At 40.2% G+C, this 17,507-nt stretch overlaps 1 protein-coding gene across 7 annotated transcripts in view; it reads right to left on the reverse strand.

Annotated features, from left to right (window-relative positions):
- The window catches only part of LOC124137724, an 83,986-nt gene that overhangs the window by 45,254 nt on the left and 21,225 nt on the right, over positions 1-17,507 (reverse strand). For all 7 annotated transcript variants that reach the window (XM_046504152.2, XM_046504158.2, XM_046504153.2 and 4 more), the window contains exon 2: positions 6,754-9,238. In XM_046504152.2, the coding sequence (XP_046360108.2) occupies positions 6,754-8,923 (2,170 nt within the window). In that variant the 5' untranslated portion in view covers positions 8,924-9,238. The remainder of the gene's footprint in view (positions 1-6,753; positions 9,239-17,507) is intronic.

A 17,507-nucleotide genomic window follows, 5' to 3' on the forward strand; every position in this document is an offset into this window, starting at 1 on the left:
ACAAGTGAATGATTTAACAAACAGACTACCTACAGGCTCTGTTGATAAAAAAGAGGAAATGCAACGTTTCCTGTTACGCAGTGTTTTTGAAAATTTATTGTGAGAAAGATTTCAGAATACATGGTCAATTTCACATGCCCCTTAATTCCCACGATCTACAACATCCGTGAAGCAATGTACGATCTACAACATCCGTGCAGCAATGTACGATCTACAACATCCGTGAAGCAATGTACGTTCTACAGCATCCGTGAAGCAATGTACGATCTACAACATCCGTGAAGCAATGTACGTTCTACAACATCCGTGAAGCAATGTACGTTCTACAACGTCCGTGAATCAATGTACGTTCTACAACGTCCATGAAGCAATGTACGTTCTACAACATCCGTGAAGCAATGTACGATCTACAACATCCGTGAAGCAATGTACGTTCTACAACATCCGTGAAGCAATGTACGATCTACAACATCCGTGAAGCAATGTACGTTCTACAACATCCGTGAAGCAATGTACAATCTACATCCGTGAAGCAATGTACGATCTACAACATCCGTGAAGCAATGTACGTTCTACAACATCCGTGAAGCAATGTACAATCTACAACATCCGTGAAGCAATGTACAATCTACAACATCCGTGAAGCAATGTACGTTCTACAACATCCGTGAGGCAATGTACGTTCTACAACATCCGTGAAGCAATGTACGTTCTACAACATCCGTGAAGCAATGTTCGTTCTACAACATCCGTGAAGCAATGTATGTTCTACAATATCCGTGAAGCAATGTTCATTCTACAACATCCGTGAAGCAATGTATGTTCTACAATATCCGTGAAGCAATGTTCGTTCTACAACATCCGTGAAGCAATGTACATTCTACGACATCCGTGAAGCAATGTACATTCTACAACATCCATGAGGCAATGTACGTTCTTCAACATCCGTGAAGCAATGTACGTTCTACATCCATGAAGCAATGTACGTTCTACAACATCCGTGAAGCAATGTACGTTCTACAATAGTCCGTGAAGCAATGTACGTTCTACAACATCCATGAGGCAATGTACATTCTACAACATCTGTGAAGCAATGTACGTTCTACAACATCTGTGAAGCAATGTACGTTCTACAACAGTCCGTGAAGCAATGTACGTTCTACAACATCCATGAGGCAATGTACATTCTACAACATCTGTGAAGCAATGTACGTTCTACAACAGTCCGTGAAGCAATGTACGTTCTACAACATCCATGAGGCAATGTACGTTCTACAACATCTGTGAAGCAATGTACGTTCTACAACATCCATGAAGCAATGTACGTTCTACAACATCCGTGAAGCAATGTACATTCTACGACATCCGTGAAGCAATGTACGTTCTACAACATCCGTGAAGCAATGTACGTTCTACAACATCCGTGAAGCAATGTACGTTCTACAACATCCGTGAAGCAATGTACGTTCTACAACATCCGTGAAGCAATGTAAGTTCTACAACATCCGTGAAGCAATGTATGTTCTACAACATCCGTGAAGCAATGTACGTTCTACAACATCCGTGAAGCAATGTACGTTCTACAACATCCGTGAAGCAATGTACGTTCTACATCCGTGAAGCAATGTACGTTCTACAACATCCGTGAAGCAATGTACGTTCTACAACATCCGTGAAGCAATGTACGTTCTACAACATCCGTGAAGCAATGTACGTTCTTCAACATCCGTGAAGCAATGTACGTTCTACAACATCCGTGAAGCAATGTACGTTCTTCAACATCCGTGAAGCAATGCACGTTCTACAACATCCATGAAGCAATGTACGATCTACAACATCCGTGAAGCAATGTACGTTCTACAACATCCGTGAAGCAATGTACGATCTACAACATCCATGAAGCAATGTACGATCTACAACATCCGTGAAGCAATGTACGATCTACAACATCCGTGAAGCAATGTACAGTCCAAGTTCCTGACATGTTTATGATGAATCCTCTTCCACAGTACAAAGCACCCTGAACCATTTGTGCCACTAATAAAAACATATCCCGAAAAAATCAACCTACATCATCATCCAAGTCAGAAAGTACATTTCACTTTTTAATCAGAAAAAACCTGAAATGCCCACACATTCCACTTGTTAATTATTCCCCACAAGGGCTGTATTGTCTTATGATGCCCGGAGAGTGCACCAAAGGTGGTAACACTTTTCAATATTATCCAAGTCGACTGTTTATACTCACAATATTCTCATGAAGATAAGACAGAGTTCATCAGGATAAAATGTATCAGTTTTCCCTATCCAGACATGCTTTGCCATACATTAATTAGTCTATCTACATGTCTGCAACATTTAATCCAAAGTGCACCTGTAGCATCGCCATCAAACTGTTGGCCTTGGGAAAGTTCTATATGGGCAAGAAATTTGCTGACAGGCAAAATACTGACATGGGTTTAACAATTAAACACATCGAGTTGGACTCTACTTCAACATAGAATTCTTTTATTGGTGTTATAGAAGTTGGAAAATATCACTTTTTTTATTGATAACATTTTTATAACGTTTTATGTTTCAAGGGCTACTTCTTGGCCATCTACTGATGGAATTAGTGCATGTTTGCAGACTTAAATATTCCATTGTCCTTACATAAGACAATCGGCCCCACTCAGTGCTTAGAGTATTTGGGCATTGTGCTAGACTCAGAGAACATGGAAGCCCATCTCCCAGAAGCTAAATTTGTCAGAATTCTGCAGATAATGGAATCAATTGATGGAAAAAAGAAAATCAACGAAAAAAATAAACGAAAGCTCCACAGGGTTCTTGGACACCTAAACTTTGCAATGCAAATAATTCCCCAAGGCCACTCCTTCGTCACCTACCTACTCAAACTAGCCCATTCCGTGCCCGAACTACATCATCAAATCTCTCTGACCAAGGAATGTCGGATTGACTTAAACATATGTAGAACAATGGAATTGTAAATCCTTTTTCTTGAAAGACATGATAACTGCCGCTCAGTTTCAACTGTTCATGGATGCCGCTGCCTCGGTCAGCTTTGGTGCCTACTTTCAAGGGAAATGGTGCGCAGAAAGGTGGCCACCACAGCTGTTCGACGTAGCAAGAGAGGACATGTCAATAGCTTTATTGGAACTCTACCCCCATTGTCATGGCATCATCATTGTGGGGCCACCTGTGGGTTTCAAGGAGCACCTGTTTTGTGTGTGATAATGCTGCAACGGTGTCACTTCTCAATAAGGGGAGATCAAAGATTCCGGTTGTCATGCTCTTCCTTCGGAAATGAGTGCTTACTGCAGCAATGTACAACTTTGTGTTCAGCGCCGTACATATGCCAGGTCGAGACAATCTTATAGCAGATGCTTTGTCTGGTTCCCGATGCAGAAGCTCCGTCAGTTAGCTCCCAGGGCTCAACCACACCCCACTCCCAGCCTGCAGCTCAAAGACCTAACGATGCCTCCGATCTCGACTTCGATCGCCTCTGGTCACAAGCGATCTCCAAGCATACAAGAACTGTGTACGACTCTGGGTTAAGAGCCTTCCTGTTATTTATGAGTATGTCCGGTGTGGTGTGGTTTCCTCGTGTTCTACCTCAGCTCACAGAACAAATATTGTTAAATTTTCTGTCTCACTGCCATTACAAACTTGGACTGACATACTCTACAATCAGGGAATATCTGAGCGGGGTCAGGTTTGCCCATCTACGTCATGGGGTAGACAATCCTTGGTGTCGTGGTACCTTGTTGCATTTAGCATGTTTAGAGACCATCATGCGGTCTGTGAAGAAGACATCCGGTGCCAAAAAACAATTCCTTCCAGTTACAACTATGGTGCTGCAACAATTAGTACTGACCTTGAACCATGGCATGTTTTCGCCATACATTTTGTCCAGCTTTCTTTGCCTTTTTACGTTGTGGGAGTTGACATACAATCAGTTTGATCCTAGAGTGAATCGGAGAAAATCCCACCTCCTCCCTCAACACCACCTGTTGTCCATGTTCACAGTCTCAGCGCTTCCAGTGTCATGTTGTGCTTTAGAAGGTTAATACCGTGTAAGTCCGGGGGAATTTGTCTTATACCCAATCAGTGTTGTTTGTACAACTCATTGTCCCAATCATTCTGTTCACGCTGTACCTGTCAGTAGGGACAGGGATTCTCAGGATGATTCATAGAAGGTAGTTAAAACAAATCCTTAATTGTTTCCGGGAATATTTTTTCCCCAACCATTCCTTGTTGTACATGTTCAAATATCCAGTGTAAAATGGCAGTTAAATATCCATAATGTTTCCGGGGATAGTTTTTCCCCAACCATTCATTGTTGTACATGTTTAAATATCCAGTGTATAATGGCAGTTAAATATCCATAATTTTTCCAGGGATAGTTTTTCCCCAACCATTCATTGTTGTACATGTTCAAATATCCAGTGTAAAATGGCAGTTAAATATCCATAATGTTTCCGGGGATAGTTTTTCCCCAACCATTCCTTGTTGTACATGTTTAAATATCCAGTGTAAAATGGCAGTTAAATATCCATAATGTTTCCAGGGATAGTTTTTCCCCAACCATTCATTGTTGTACATGTTCAAATATCCAGTGTAAAATGGCAGTTAAATATCCATAATGTTTCCGGGGATAGTTTTTCCCCAACCATTCATTGTTGTACATGTTTAAATATCCAGTGTATAATGGCAGTTAAATATCCATAATGTTTCCTGGGATAGTTTTTCCCCAACCATTCATTGTTGTACATGTTCAAATATCCAGTGTATAATGGCAGTTAAATATCCATAATGTTTCCTGGGATAGTTTTTCCCCAACCATTCATTGTTGTACATGTTCAAATATCCAGTGTAAAATGGCAGTTAAATATCCATAATGTTTCCGGGGATAGTTTTTCCCCAACCATTCATTGTTGTACATGTTCAAATATCCAGTGTAAAATGGCAGTTAAATATCCATAATGTTTCCGGGGATAGTTTTTCCCCAACCATTCATTGTTGTACATGTTCAAATATCCAGTGTAAAATGGCAGTTAAATATCCATAATGTTTCCGGGGATAGTTTTTCCCCAACCATTCCTTGTTGTACATGTTTAAATATCCAGTGTAAAATCCATAATGTTTCCGGGGATAGTTTTTCCCCAACCATTCATTGTTGTACATGTTCAAATATCCAGTGTAAAATGGCAGTTAAATATCCATAATGTTTCCGGGGATAGTTTTTCCCCAACCATTCATTGTTGTACATGTTCAAATATCCAGTGTAAAATGGCAGTTAAATATCCATAATGTTTCCGGGGATAGTTTTTCCCCAACCATTCCTTGTTGTACATGTTTAAATATCCAGTGTAAAATCCATAATGTTTCCGGGGATAGTTTTTCCCCAACCATTCATTGTTGTACATGTTCAAATATCCAGTGTAAAATGGCAGTTAAATATCCATAATGTTTCCGGGGATAGTTTTTCCCCAACCATTCATTGTTGTACATGTTTAAATATCCAGTGTATAATGGCAGTTAAATATCCATAATGTTTCCAGGGATAGTTTTTCCCCAACCATTCATTGTTGTACATGTTCAAATATCCAGTGTAAAATCCATAATGTTTCCGGGGATAGTTTTTCCCCAACCATTCATTGTTGTACATGTTCAAATATCCAGTGTAAAATGGCAGTTAAATATCCATAATGCTATCCATAATGTTTCCGGGGATAATTTCCCCCCATCATTCATTGCGGTACATATTTATGTGTTAATGGCATGCTGCCAAATACTGTTTCTGATGCTCAGAAGCATGGTCCAGACTCGATTATTTACAGACCGCCCTCATATAGCTGGAATACTGCCGAGTGCGGCGTTAAACAACAAACCAACCAACCAAATCAGAAGCGTAAGTCATATCCTCGAATGCACCCCATGCTGGGGTCAGTAATGACTGACCCTCAGTCAAGCAGCTTCTCATTCCAGTGATGCTTACTCACTATACACGCGGCACTATATGCGGGTAGTTGCTCCCAATCCTTGGGCATGTGATTTGTGCTGGTTAAGGTTAATGCTCAACCGCAGGTTTCATTGTTATATTTATAGTGGTAGTTGGTATTAACATGAGAATCCCCAATCGCCAAAGAAACTAGTTCTGTATGCATTTACTGTGGTATAATGTTATTCTAATAAATAATTTGTCAGTTATCATGTGTTTGTTAAATTTATTATAAGGTGAGGTGAGGTGAAATGGGGTTTAACGTCGTGTCCAAGATTATTGCACTTATATAGCGATGTGCATGTACGTGTGTGTGGCTGCTTGTATTAGTCCGGACTGATGCTGATTTATAGTGCTAGCTCAATGAGATACCATGCCGCAGTTTAACATGAATACCCCACTCAGACACAGTATACTGACTCTGAGCTGACCAGTCCTTGTTTTAGCCCCTTAATGCCGAGCGCCAGACAGGGTAACAACAAGTACCATCTTTTAACGTCTTTTGGTATGACACGGCAGGGGATCGAACCCCGGACCTTCCGCTCTCCGGGCGGACGCTCTACCACTAGACCACGGAGGCGGTTTAAATTTATTATAAATATGCTACTAATTTTTATAATAATAATAATAATTATAATAAGAATAATACAAGGTCTGTATGTTATGCATCAGATTTGATTCAGTACGTGAATGCTCCCAGCGCTGTATATACATATATATCAATAATATCATCATAAGTATCATAAACTCACCTTCTGTGGCTGCAAGACCAGCTTCTGGAACATGTTCATATATCCCATAATCCGATCCGCTATCCGAAATATCGCCATCGTTGTCTCCGACCTCAAGGTACTCATTTTCCTGCCCGTCCTCCATCATACGAGAGGAACGCTTGAGTCGTGACACACCAGCTTTCCATTTTCTCCCAGCATTGCAATTTTTGTTCGTCTCCAAATTATTTACTTGTTCTACAAAATCCGACACCTTCAAACCACTGGCAAATATTGATTCCTCTTTTCGTTTAAAAGAATCTGTTTTTGTGAGCTTAGTTGTTGTAGGTTTTGATGCTATTTCCGAAACACGATGTTTAAGTTCAATGTGATCAATCTCTGAACCACGCCTCTCAAAGCTCTCCGTGGGAACACCACGTTCAAAATCAAATTTCAATCTCTGGAATCGCTCTGTGCTCATTTTCCGAGACACCATTTTCCTAATGTCCGCTCCCGGACCAGCTGCCTCCAGTTTTTCCCCCCCGGACATCTTCCTCGGCGGAGGTTTGCTGGCTGATGATGTCCTGGTTGTGGTGGTTGACGTAAGCATGTTCTTTCTCTCCTGAATAATACTGGCAGCCGAGCGTTCACATGGTTTGGACAAATCCTTCTTTTTTGTAACATCATTTGTCCTCTTTGAGACATCACTTGTTCTTTTTGTAATTTCAGGTTTGGCCACAGTGACTGTTCTTGATGTTTTAGCCTCTTCCTTCTTCGTGACCTTGACATCGACCTGTCTCGACCTCCTTTCAGGTTTGACCTCTGTTGTTGTTTTAACTGCAGGCACCCATGCCTCTTTACTTGCAGGAGTTTTCTTATTGGAATCGCCAATCCTCTGAATAGGAATCTCACGCTCGATCTTCGTCTGTGTCTTAGTGTCATGTTTTGACTGAGCAGACGACACAAAGGAAGTCAAAACATTCCTCGCATTTTTCTTTTCTAACCAGCTCGGTTGTGAACTGCTGGAGGAGTCCGTCTTAACCTTAACATCCTCTTTAGAATCTAATATGCCACCAACTTTGCCTTTGTTCCTATCAGACCACGGAATAGGTGCATCTATTGAAACCTTTGCTGGCGATCCCACCTTCCGTTCAGACTGCGTAATCTCCACAGTTTTGGTCCTAGTCCCAAGAGGACCTTTAACTTCTGTAGAATATTTCGAAACAACTGTCCTATCGCCAGAGTCACCAAAACGGGATGTTTTCGACACAAATGTTTTGTCTGTACTATCACTGAACCGAGATGTCCCGCTTGTTTTGGACACAGCAGTTCTGTCGGTGGTATCCCGAAATCTCGACACCCCACTCCTCCCTCCACTACTGACTGCACTGAGTTTGGTCTCATCGTTACTGGAATGATGGACAACTGGAATTTCAACTCGTATACTACTATCTGCAGTATCCGAACGAGGACTTGGTAGATATTTTGGTTTTGCCCGACCAATCAGCTTTGGGCTTCCGCTACCTGTACTTACTGGGCTGGCACAGTCGCTTCGAGATCGTGAACTGTCGTCTTTCGATGATGCACTATCGAAACTTTCTACAGAGGTCACTCTGTCCAGATTTAACCTAGGAACACTGAATTCTTTAGGCTTATCATTGGCACTAAAGGAGAACACACTTGTTTTGGAGGACTGGGGTGACTTGTTGCCAGTCTTTGACAGATCTGGTGAACTTTGGCTCACAGTTCCTGCAAGAGTTTCATTTGGTCGTGGTGTGTCTTTATAATATCCTGTCCTGTTAGCTCGGTATTTGGCTAGAAGATCAGAACTGCTTGATGATGTTTCCTTTGACAAATTAACATTCCCAGTACTGCCACCATACTCTCTTTTTAAGTCTGTTTTTGTTGAGGTCAAGGACACGACCTTGACCCCCGAATCATCCTTGTTATGTGACCTTGGACTTATTCCAGAGGCAGACGTACTAGTTGTTTTAACCACTTTGGTTTCTGTCTTAGTTTTAGACGTTTCTTTGTCTTCTTTTGAATGATCAAACATCGCCTTTAGATCTTTTACATTTGCCGGCTTCAATGGCGTCCTGATGCTGCGTGTTGTCGTAGTTGTTGTCCGAGACGTCACACCCCTCCCTATCGCTTTCGCACCCTCCATTTCTGTCGTTTTAAGTTTCACTCCAAATCTACTACCAGGATCCATATGTTACACACCTATAGACAACCGCCATAATTCTCCGTCTGGTCATAATCACTTTGTCATCAAAATTTATACAAACCAAACGTCACAGAGACATTCCCAAATGTTTGTCAACACGATGTGAAAAACAGTCTCGTAACAACGTGAGTCAACATCAGTGGCACCTCTCACCACTCCAACAAATTCAACAGATCACTCGAATCAGGCTCACTACACACTGTTCCTCTATGTAATCATATCACCATAGTTACGCTCATGCCTCACACCCCTGCGTCATCTTCATCTTCATTGCAGATCTTATCTCATGGTTCACATATTCTGAAACAAAAAAGGAACATTTTAAGTAAATAGCAAACACATGCCTCCAAATAAGGAAGTGAGACGTTGACCCCTGAAAATGACTAACCACGAGCAAAGTGTTCTGGGTAGTGAGTTTTCCTTATGACATGTATGATATGTATCTTGTAAATAACAATTATCTAAACCATTGTTTGTTTGTTTGTTGTTAAACATCGCATCGAAATGAGTAACGACAAGCAAAGTGTTCTGGGTAGTGAGTTTTCCTTATGATATGTATCTTGTAAATAACAATTATTTAAACCATTGTTTGTTTGTTTGTTTGTTGTTAAACATCGCATTGAAATGAATAACGACGAGCAAAGTGTTCTGGGTACTAGGGCTGCATCAAATACACCATGAGGCGAATACGATTCGTATCATGAATATAGGGTAACAAATATGAATATTAATTCACAATTTCAAAAACAAGTCAGCTGTTGATGTATTATTTGTTATATTCAGCAAAACAATAACAACATAAAATATTTGACATGGTTTGTTAATTATTAATATATCAAACATTTATATACTTCACTTATCCAGGTTCTAGTATCTGCTTAAATGAAACAATGACCAGTGACCACAATACTGTCAAATTAAATATCATAAGAGCGATGCCTTTGAAGAAATCTATGCACATAATATGTTCTCATTAATATTTTTAGGTACAGAGTATGTAAATGCACATGATTGCATATTCATAAATATTCGATTCTAGTGGCCACGAATAACGAATTCAATTCATAAAGGGATATGGTTCGATTCACCAAATAGACGAGGGAATCATAACAGCCCAACTGGGTACCTATTCTAACCTTGAATCCTCACAGGTCAAACCACCACAGCAATAATCTTAAACAATACTTTTCCATACTCTGCAATGCTCTGAAACCCAAACATGTAAACTGAACCACTGCATCAGCATGTGCCAATACAAGCATGACAGACTTATTCGTCTTTTGAGTTTTCCTTATATGTATCTTGCAATTAACAATTATTTAAACCATTGTTTGTTTGTTGTTTAATGTCGCACTCAGCAATATTCCAGGTATATAGCGGCGGTCTGTAAATAATCGAGTCTGGACCAGACAGTCTAGTGATTGACATCATGAGCATCGATCCTCGCAATTAGGACACGATGACATGCATCAACCAAGTCAGCGAGCCTGACCACCCGATCCCGTTAGTCGCCTCTTGTGTTCTGTATGGTTTCATTGTTTAACGCCACACTCAGGAATATTGGTTGCTGGGGATCAATTCTACCATGGAATCCCCATGGGTTAAACCACTGAAACCATGACCTTTATTACTGTGTTTTTATCAACTTAATTCCTGTTCTGCTAAATCTTATTAACTGGACTTATTAACCCCTAAAATCCATTAAAATGAACTAATGATGTTGGTTGTAATTGGAAAATAATTGAACACAGATTCCATACTTGATTCCTTGGAAATCAGAACCAAATTGCCATAAATGAAAAAGACTCATTGGTCCAACACAGGTCAGTGGCCATTTGACCGATAGCTTTTCAGCTGAACATGCTTCAGACAAACTTCTAGTCTCTGAAATGAACATATCTCACAGAATAAAAACAGTTGTTAAATTATCTTAATAAAAATATAATAAAAAGGAGACAAGAGACTCTCTTCATTTTCAGCCTGATACTGCAGTAATCATGGTAATCTAGACTTGCTAAACATTATAGACTTGCATGGGCTTAGACTAACATCTAGTCTCTGAAATGAACATATCGTACATAAAAAAACAGTTGTCCAGTTATCTTAATAAAAATATAATAAAAAGGAGCCCAGTGACTCTCCTGATACTGCAGTGATCTAGACTTGCCAAACATTATAGACTTGCATGGGCTGTATTTGATATATATTTGTATCAGGGTCTGTAAGACAGACTAGCATGGGCTGTATTAGATATATTTGTTTCAGAGTCTGTATGACAGACTGAACATGAATAAAGGCTGAGAATATGAGATAAAACAGAATCTGAGTTTAGAATTCACAGGTCAAACATCTTACTCTGATTTACATGTCTGACAGACAAACATTCAAATTACATATAACCATAATTGATTTGATAACCTACATCACAGAGCCCCATGTTTTCATGCTGCAGCCTGTTCACAGCTCACCATTGTCTGTTTATAGCATTGATTCAGCTCTAACAAAGTTACATAATCACAGTCTCTACCAGCAACATTCATCAATGGATCATATTCCCCTAACACCATGTAACAAAGGACTGATGTTGGGGACTGTTTTACCAAATTTGTACCAAGTAGCCATATGGCTACAAGTATTTTTTTCCAGGTAGCCAGTGGTAAAATTAAGAAGTCGAGCCGATAGAGTAGGTAGCTAAAAGCATTTGAAATTATCTTTTATCAAATAACTACTAGCTGTATATTAGTGGAAACTGTACTTGATTTTTGTTATTTCTGACTCGAACAATGATGCAATTTATGTTACAAGATTATATAGGCATATCAACTATCAACTAAAATAAAATACTAATTACATTAATATTTATGCATTTCGGTTCATTGTTGACTTTAGGATGCATTATTTACAAGTACAATCAGTAGCAGACATGTTTATTTTTGTGTCTACAAATGTGAAGCAAAAGAATTAAGTCGACACAAGATATTTTTCAAGGCAGTTATTTGGCTACCCCTGAATTTTAGACAGTAGACAAATTGAAATTTGGGTCGCACTGGTGACCATTTTAGTCGCATCTTGAGGCCTGAGAAACGTTTGCCCCTACGGACTGGCCGCTGGCATATTGTCACAGTCGTGCTTCATCTGCCCTGGCAGACAATTTCTTGCTTAATTGGTCCCAACATACAAATGATTAAACACACATGACACTTCAGCATGTCATCACAGGTGCTGAATGGCATCTTACTGTGCCTCAGATTGCTGGGGTCGCTGTGACCTCTAAACAAAGTATTCTTAGCAATCTGGGTCACCAGGGATTTATCTGAACCCGGTCAGATGCCGATATTTAGTCCAATTTCTACAGCAAATGTCAGGAAAAATTCTAAAATTGGAATTCGAAATTCCCACGACATGTTATTGTAGTTAACATAACGGACGTTATCGCTTTATGGAAGTCTTTGTTGTTTGTTGTTTAACGCCGCATTCAGCAATATTCCAGCTATATGACGGCGGTCTGTAAATAATCGAGTGTGGACCAGACAATCCAGTGATTGATAGGGGTTACTATTGGTCTGGAAATCACTATTGCGATAACTATTGATATTGAAAGAAACTGTTGCGATAACTATTGATATTGCAAGCAACCATTGTGATGAATAGTTTTCAGTGTATTATTCTAGATGGATTTAAAGAGTTTCCTTTGAATGTGATAACCATAACAACAAATAAATAGTAAAGTTTGAGATATGACTGATTTGTTTTTTCTTTACCCTAATAATTTAAGAAAAAGAAACTTCCACATTACCATGTCTAAATTACTACCACTCATGATCAAAAGAAAAACAAATTTGAACAGCATTGCATGTATCTTATTGATATGGTAAATACAATCGAAACTATCGATATTCCTAACTGAAATCGATACTATCGATCGGAAACTGATTTAACAATCGATTTATTGACTTTAAGTGCTTACCAATAGCAATATATCGATATTTCGATTTATCGTGACACCCCTAGTGATTGACATCATGATCATCGATCTACGCAAATGGGATACGGTGACATGCATCAACCAAGTCAGCGAGCCTGACCACCCGATCCCGTTAGTTGCCTCTTCCTACAGATACAACATTATCAGCCTATTTCAGAACATTTGGATCGAGTTATCGAGCGTTCTTAGCAGCTGACAGCTGTATTACCGACATTACTGCCTGTAGCATCATTGGTTGCAGCAAGAGTGAGTGAGTGAATATGATTTTCCAGCTTTTAGCAATATTCCAGCAATATCACGGCAGGGGACACTAGAAACGGGCTTCACACATTGTACCCATGTTGGGATTCGAACCCGGGTTTTTGGCGGGATGAGTGAACACTTTAACCACAAGGCTACCCTGCTGACCGGGTTGCAGAAAGAGTAATGTCCTTACTATTAACAAAGTCAGATTCACGACCACCTTATACTTCTCGTGAGCTGCTTTGACAAACATTGGGTGAAGGAGCCCATGAGGTTGTACGTTCTTACAGAACAAAGCCAACCACCATCAGCAGAAGGTGTCAACTATTCGGATATTTACTGAAGTGTGTGACTTCCTGGCTTACCAGTCATCAACATGTGTGTCCGGACAGCCTGGTCGTGATGCTCGGGGTAAATTTCTGAACATATGCAGTATCATACAGTGACGTCTAAGCATCTGCAATGTCATTATGAGCAAGAAGAGTTGCAGTTTGATCCGTTATAATGTTTCTTTCTTTCTTTTCTGACCCGTGAAGATTCCGGGGTAGAATGTCCTCAGCAACACATGCTTGTCGTAAAAGGCGACTAACGGGATCGGGTGGTCAGGCTCGCTGACTTGGTTGATGCATGTCATCGATCCCAAATGCGTGGACCGATGCTCATGATATTAATCACTGGATCGTCTGGTCCAGACTCGATTATTTACTGACCGCCGTCATATAGCTGGAATATTGCTGAGTGCGGCGTTAAACAACAAACCAACCAACAACCAAATCTTTCTTTCCTGGCTGTTAAACGCCACACTCAATATTCAAGCTGTATGACTGCGGTCATAAATAATAATCAATTCTGGAACAGACAATCCAGTGATTGACATCATGAGCATTGATCCACGCAATTCGGATACAATGACATGCATCAACCAAGTTAGCGAGCCTGACCACCCGATGCCGTTAGTCGACTCTTACAACAAGCATAGTCGCTTTTTACGGTAAGCATGGGGTGCTGAAGACCTATTCTACCCTGGATCTTCACGGATCTTGTTATCAGTGGAGAACCAGACAAGCAATACCTGAAGGGTGAAACATTAATAATTCCGTGGTCATTCTGACAAGACAGAAGCACAGAAACCTGAACTCGCAGTCCCTAAACACATTGGATACAAATCGTGTTGGCAGAATGCATTTCAACTTAAGACTTAGAGCATGCACTTTAGTAAAAGTGTTGCATTTTGAGCTGTTGGCAAAAACAAATGTCAGTAAACATGGTAAACATTCCCAAATTGGATCTTAAAAATGTCCAATTTATATTAACAAGTAATTTTATGGCTTTGCAGCGTTGACAGGTTTTTCATGGATCACAGGACCAAGCAAGGGGGAGAGGTTTTTATTAGTTTTAGGATATTGCATTGAAAGCAATGTTAAAATGACAAGTATAGTTCAGAAAACAAGAATTATTGTGAAAATCCCATTTTGAACAAAATCATGATTGTTTCTCAATTTGCAGCCAAAGGTTCTTAGTCTGGAATCCTAGATAAATCCTAGGCTATCATCTAGTCTCTTAAATGAACATATTTTACAGAAACAACAGCTGTTAAATTATAGTTATAAAACATAATAAAAAGGAGCCCAGAGATGTTCTTTATTTTCAGGTACTGCAGTAATCTACACTTGCCAAACATTATAGACTTGCATGGGCTGTATTGGATATATTTGTGTCAGGGTCGGTATGACAGACTAGTTAAATCCCTGAACCTGGGAAAGCAAACATGTCTCAGTCCCTATGTTCATCACAGTCTGATTGGTGTAGATAAGAATACTATTACAGCACTAGAAATACATATTCCTTTACACAGGTCCCAGAAGCATACTAAGTAAGTGGACAGCTATCACAAAGATCTTAGTAATCAATCTATGACCATAGTGATTGAAGTTCTTTTCAAAGTACGCTGTTGCCTCAGTGCACTCAAGTATATGAGCATGCCAAGGTCTAATTAGGAATGTATATAGTTACAAAAAGATATTTTCAGCATAACACAATGAAACCGGACCATGCAAACTTATTCTAAGACTCATTACATATTCAAAAGAATTATTTCAAATTCATCAAAACGTAGACGAATGCAATCATCAAGTTTCAAACTTGCTTTAAAGAAAATTGAAATGACCTGTTAGCTGTATCTTCCACCAAACAGCTGAAATAAGAAGCATATTGACAACCACCTATTTCCGTTCCTCCCCACGATATCCTGGGCTCCTAGTGTGACGCAGGAAGTGAACATACGACACAGCTAACCAAGCTAAAAGTCACTGTGTGACCATCGTCCATCTCAACACACATTCCCTCATAAGTATTAGAGCTGAGTATCGCCTGGTATCTTGCAATACGATTCGTATCACGATACAGAGTGAGGATACCATTGGTATCATGATAAACCACAACAAATAGTAAGAAACGATGAAATCACTGAAATATGGCTCTAAAACCTCTTTCTTTATACGTTTATTTATTGTTATCTCAAAATCTCAAGAAAACCACAAGAACAAAACAGTTTCAAATAAAGGGATGGTTATTAACCGTAACAGTTAGTCGGCGGGTCCTCAGCTACCACGTCATGTTCTGCCATGCCTACAGGTGGCGCTATGCTACTTCTGCCATTATAACTCGTCACGATATGGCTGAAATATTGCCGATGTGACGTAAAGCATAAACTCACTCACTCACTCACTCTGCCATTATAGGAGGTAACTATTCTTTCCTGTTCTATTTATAGCATATCGCGATCTCATAAACCGACAATTCACGTACTGTGTGCACCTAAGTATCAATGATATCGTAGGTATCGGTGAATCATTACATCCCTAATAAGTATGTCTTTTTTCATAAATTTATTTTGTAGCAAAAAAAACTCTGAGTTCACTCAACAAAAAATGTATTTATAAAAACTTATTCATCTTTTTAATAAGTAATAAGTCTGGATCGCCCTTTTGAGACTTGATTTGGACCCCCACTCACAAAAATAAAGTAGGAAAATACCTCCATATTATTATTTAAAACATTGTACATTCTTGTCTCTTGTGCATATCCTTCATTTTTTGTCTGATTTTTGTTCGACACCACAATCAGCAACATTCAATCCATATGAAGGTGGACTGAACTAATCAAGTCTGGACCAGACAAACCAGTGATTGAGATAAAGTGTATCAACCCACCACCTCAGAGTATGATGTCACCAATGACCAATCACCCAATCCATTTGGTCACTACACACCTACATACCTCAAGCAAAGGCTCAAGGGACCAAACCTAGAATACCCACATCAGCGGAATCAAACCCAGGCCCACAGACTGGCAGACCGTCCACTGTACCACCAGTGACCTGTATGACTGATAAGCTGCTACCTCTTCAGAGACTGGCAGGAAACCTGACGGAAGACATCCACAGCAGAAGCTACAAGAAACCTGACGGAAGACGTCCACAGCAGAAGCTACAGGAAACCTGATGGAAGACATCCATAGCAGAAGCTACAGGAAACCTGATGGAAGACATCCACAGCAGAAGCTACAGGAAACCTGATGGAAGACATCCACAGCAGAAGCTACAGGAAACCTGACAGAAGACATCCACAGCAGAAGCTACAGGAAACCTGATGGAAGACATCCACAGCAGAAGCTAAAGGAAACCTGACAGAAGACATCAACAGCAGAAGCTAAAGGAAACCTGATGGAAGACATCCACAGCAGAAGCTACAGGAAACCTGACAGAAGACATCCACAGCAGAAGCTACAGGAAACCTGATGGAAGACATCCACAGCAGAAGCTACAGGAAACCTGACAGAAGACATCCACAGCAGAAGCTAAAGGAAACCTGATGGAAGACATCCACAGCAGAAGCTACAGGAAACCTGATGGAAGACATCCATAGCAGAAGCTACAGGAAACCTGATGGAAGACATCCACAGCAGAAGCTAAAGGAAACCTGATGGAAGACATCCACAGCAGAAGCTAAAGGAAACCTGATGGAAGACATCCACAGCAGAAGCTACAGGAAACCTGACAGAAGACATCCACAGCAGAAGCTAAAGGAAACCTGATGGAAGACATCCACAGCAGAAGCTACAGGAAACCTGACAGAAGACATCCACAGCAGAAGCTACAGGAAACCTGATGGAAGACATCCACAACAGAAGCTACAGGAAACCTGATGGAAGACATCCACAGCAGAAGCTACAGGAAACCTGACAGAAGACATCCACAGCAGAAGCTACAGGAAACCTGATGGAAGACATCCACAGCAGAAGCTACAGGAAACCTGACAGAAGACATCCACGGCAGAAGCT

This window comes from Haliotis rufescens, unplaced genomic scaffold (assembly GCF_023055435.1).
Source record: "Haliotis rufescens isolate VD_foot unplaced genomic scaffold, xgHalRufe1.0.p SCAF_29, whole genome shotgun sequence".
Taxonomy (NCBI): domain Eukaryota; kingdom Metazoa; phylum Mollusca; class Gastropoda; order Lepetellida; family Haliotidae; genus Haliotis; species Haliotis rufescens.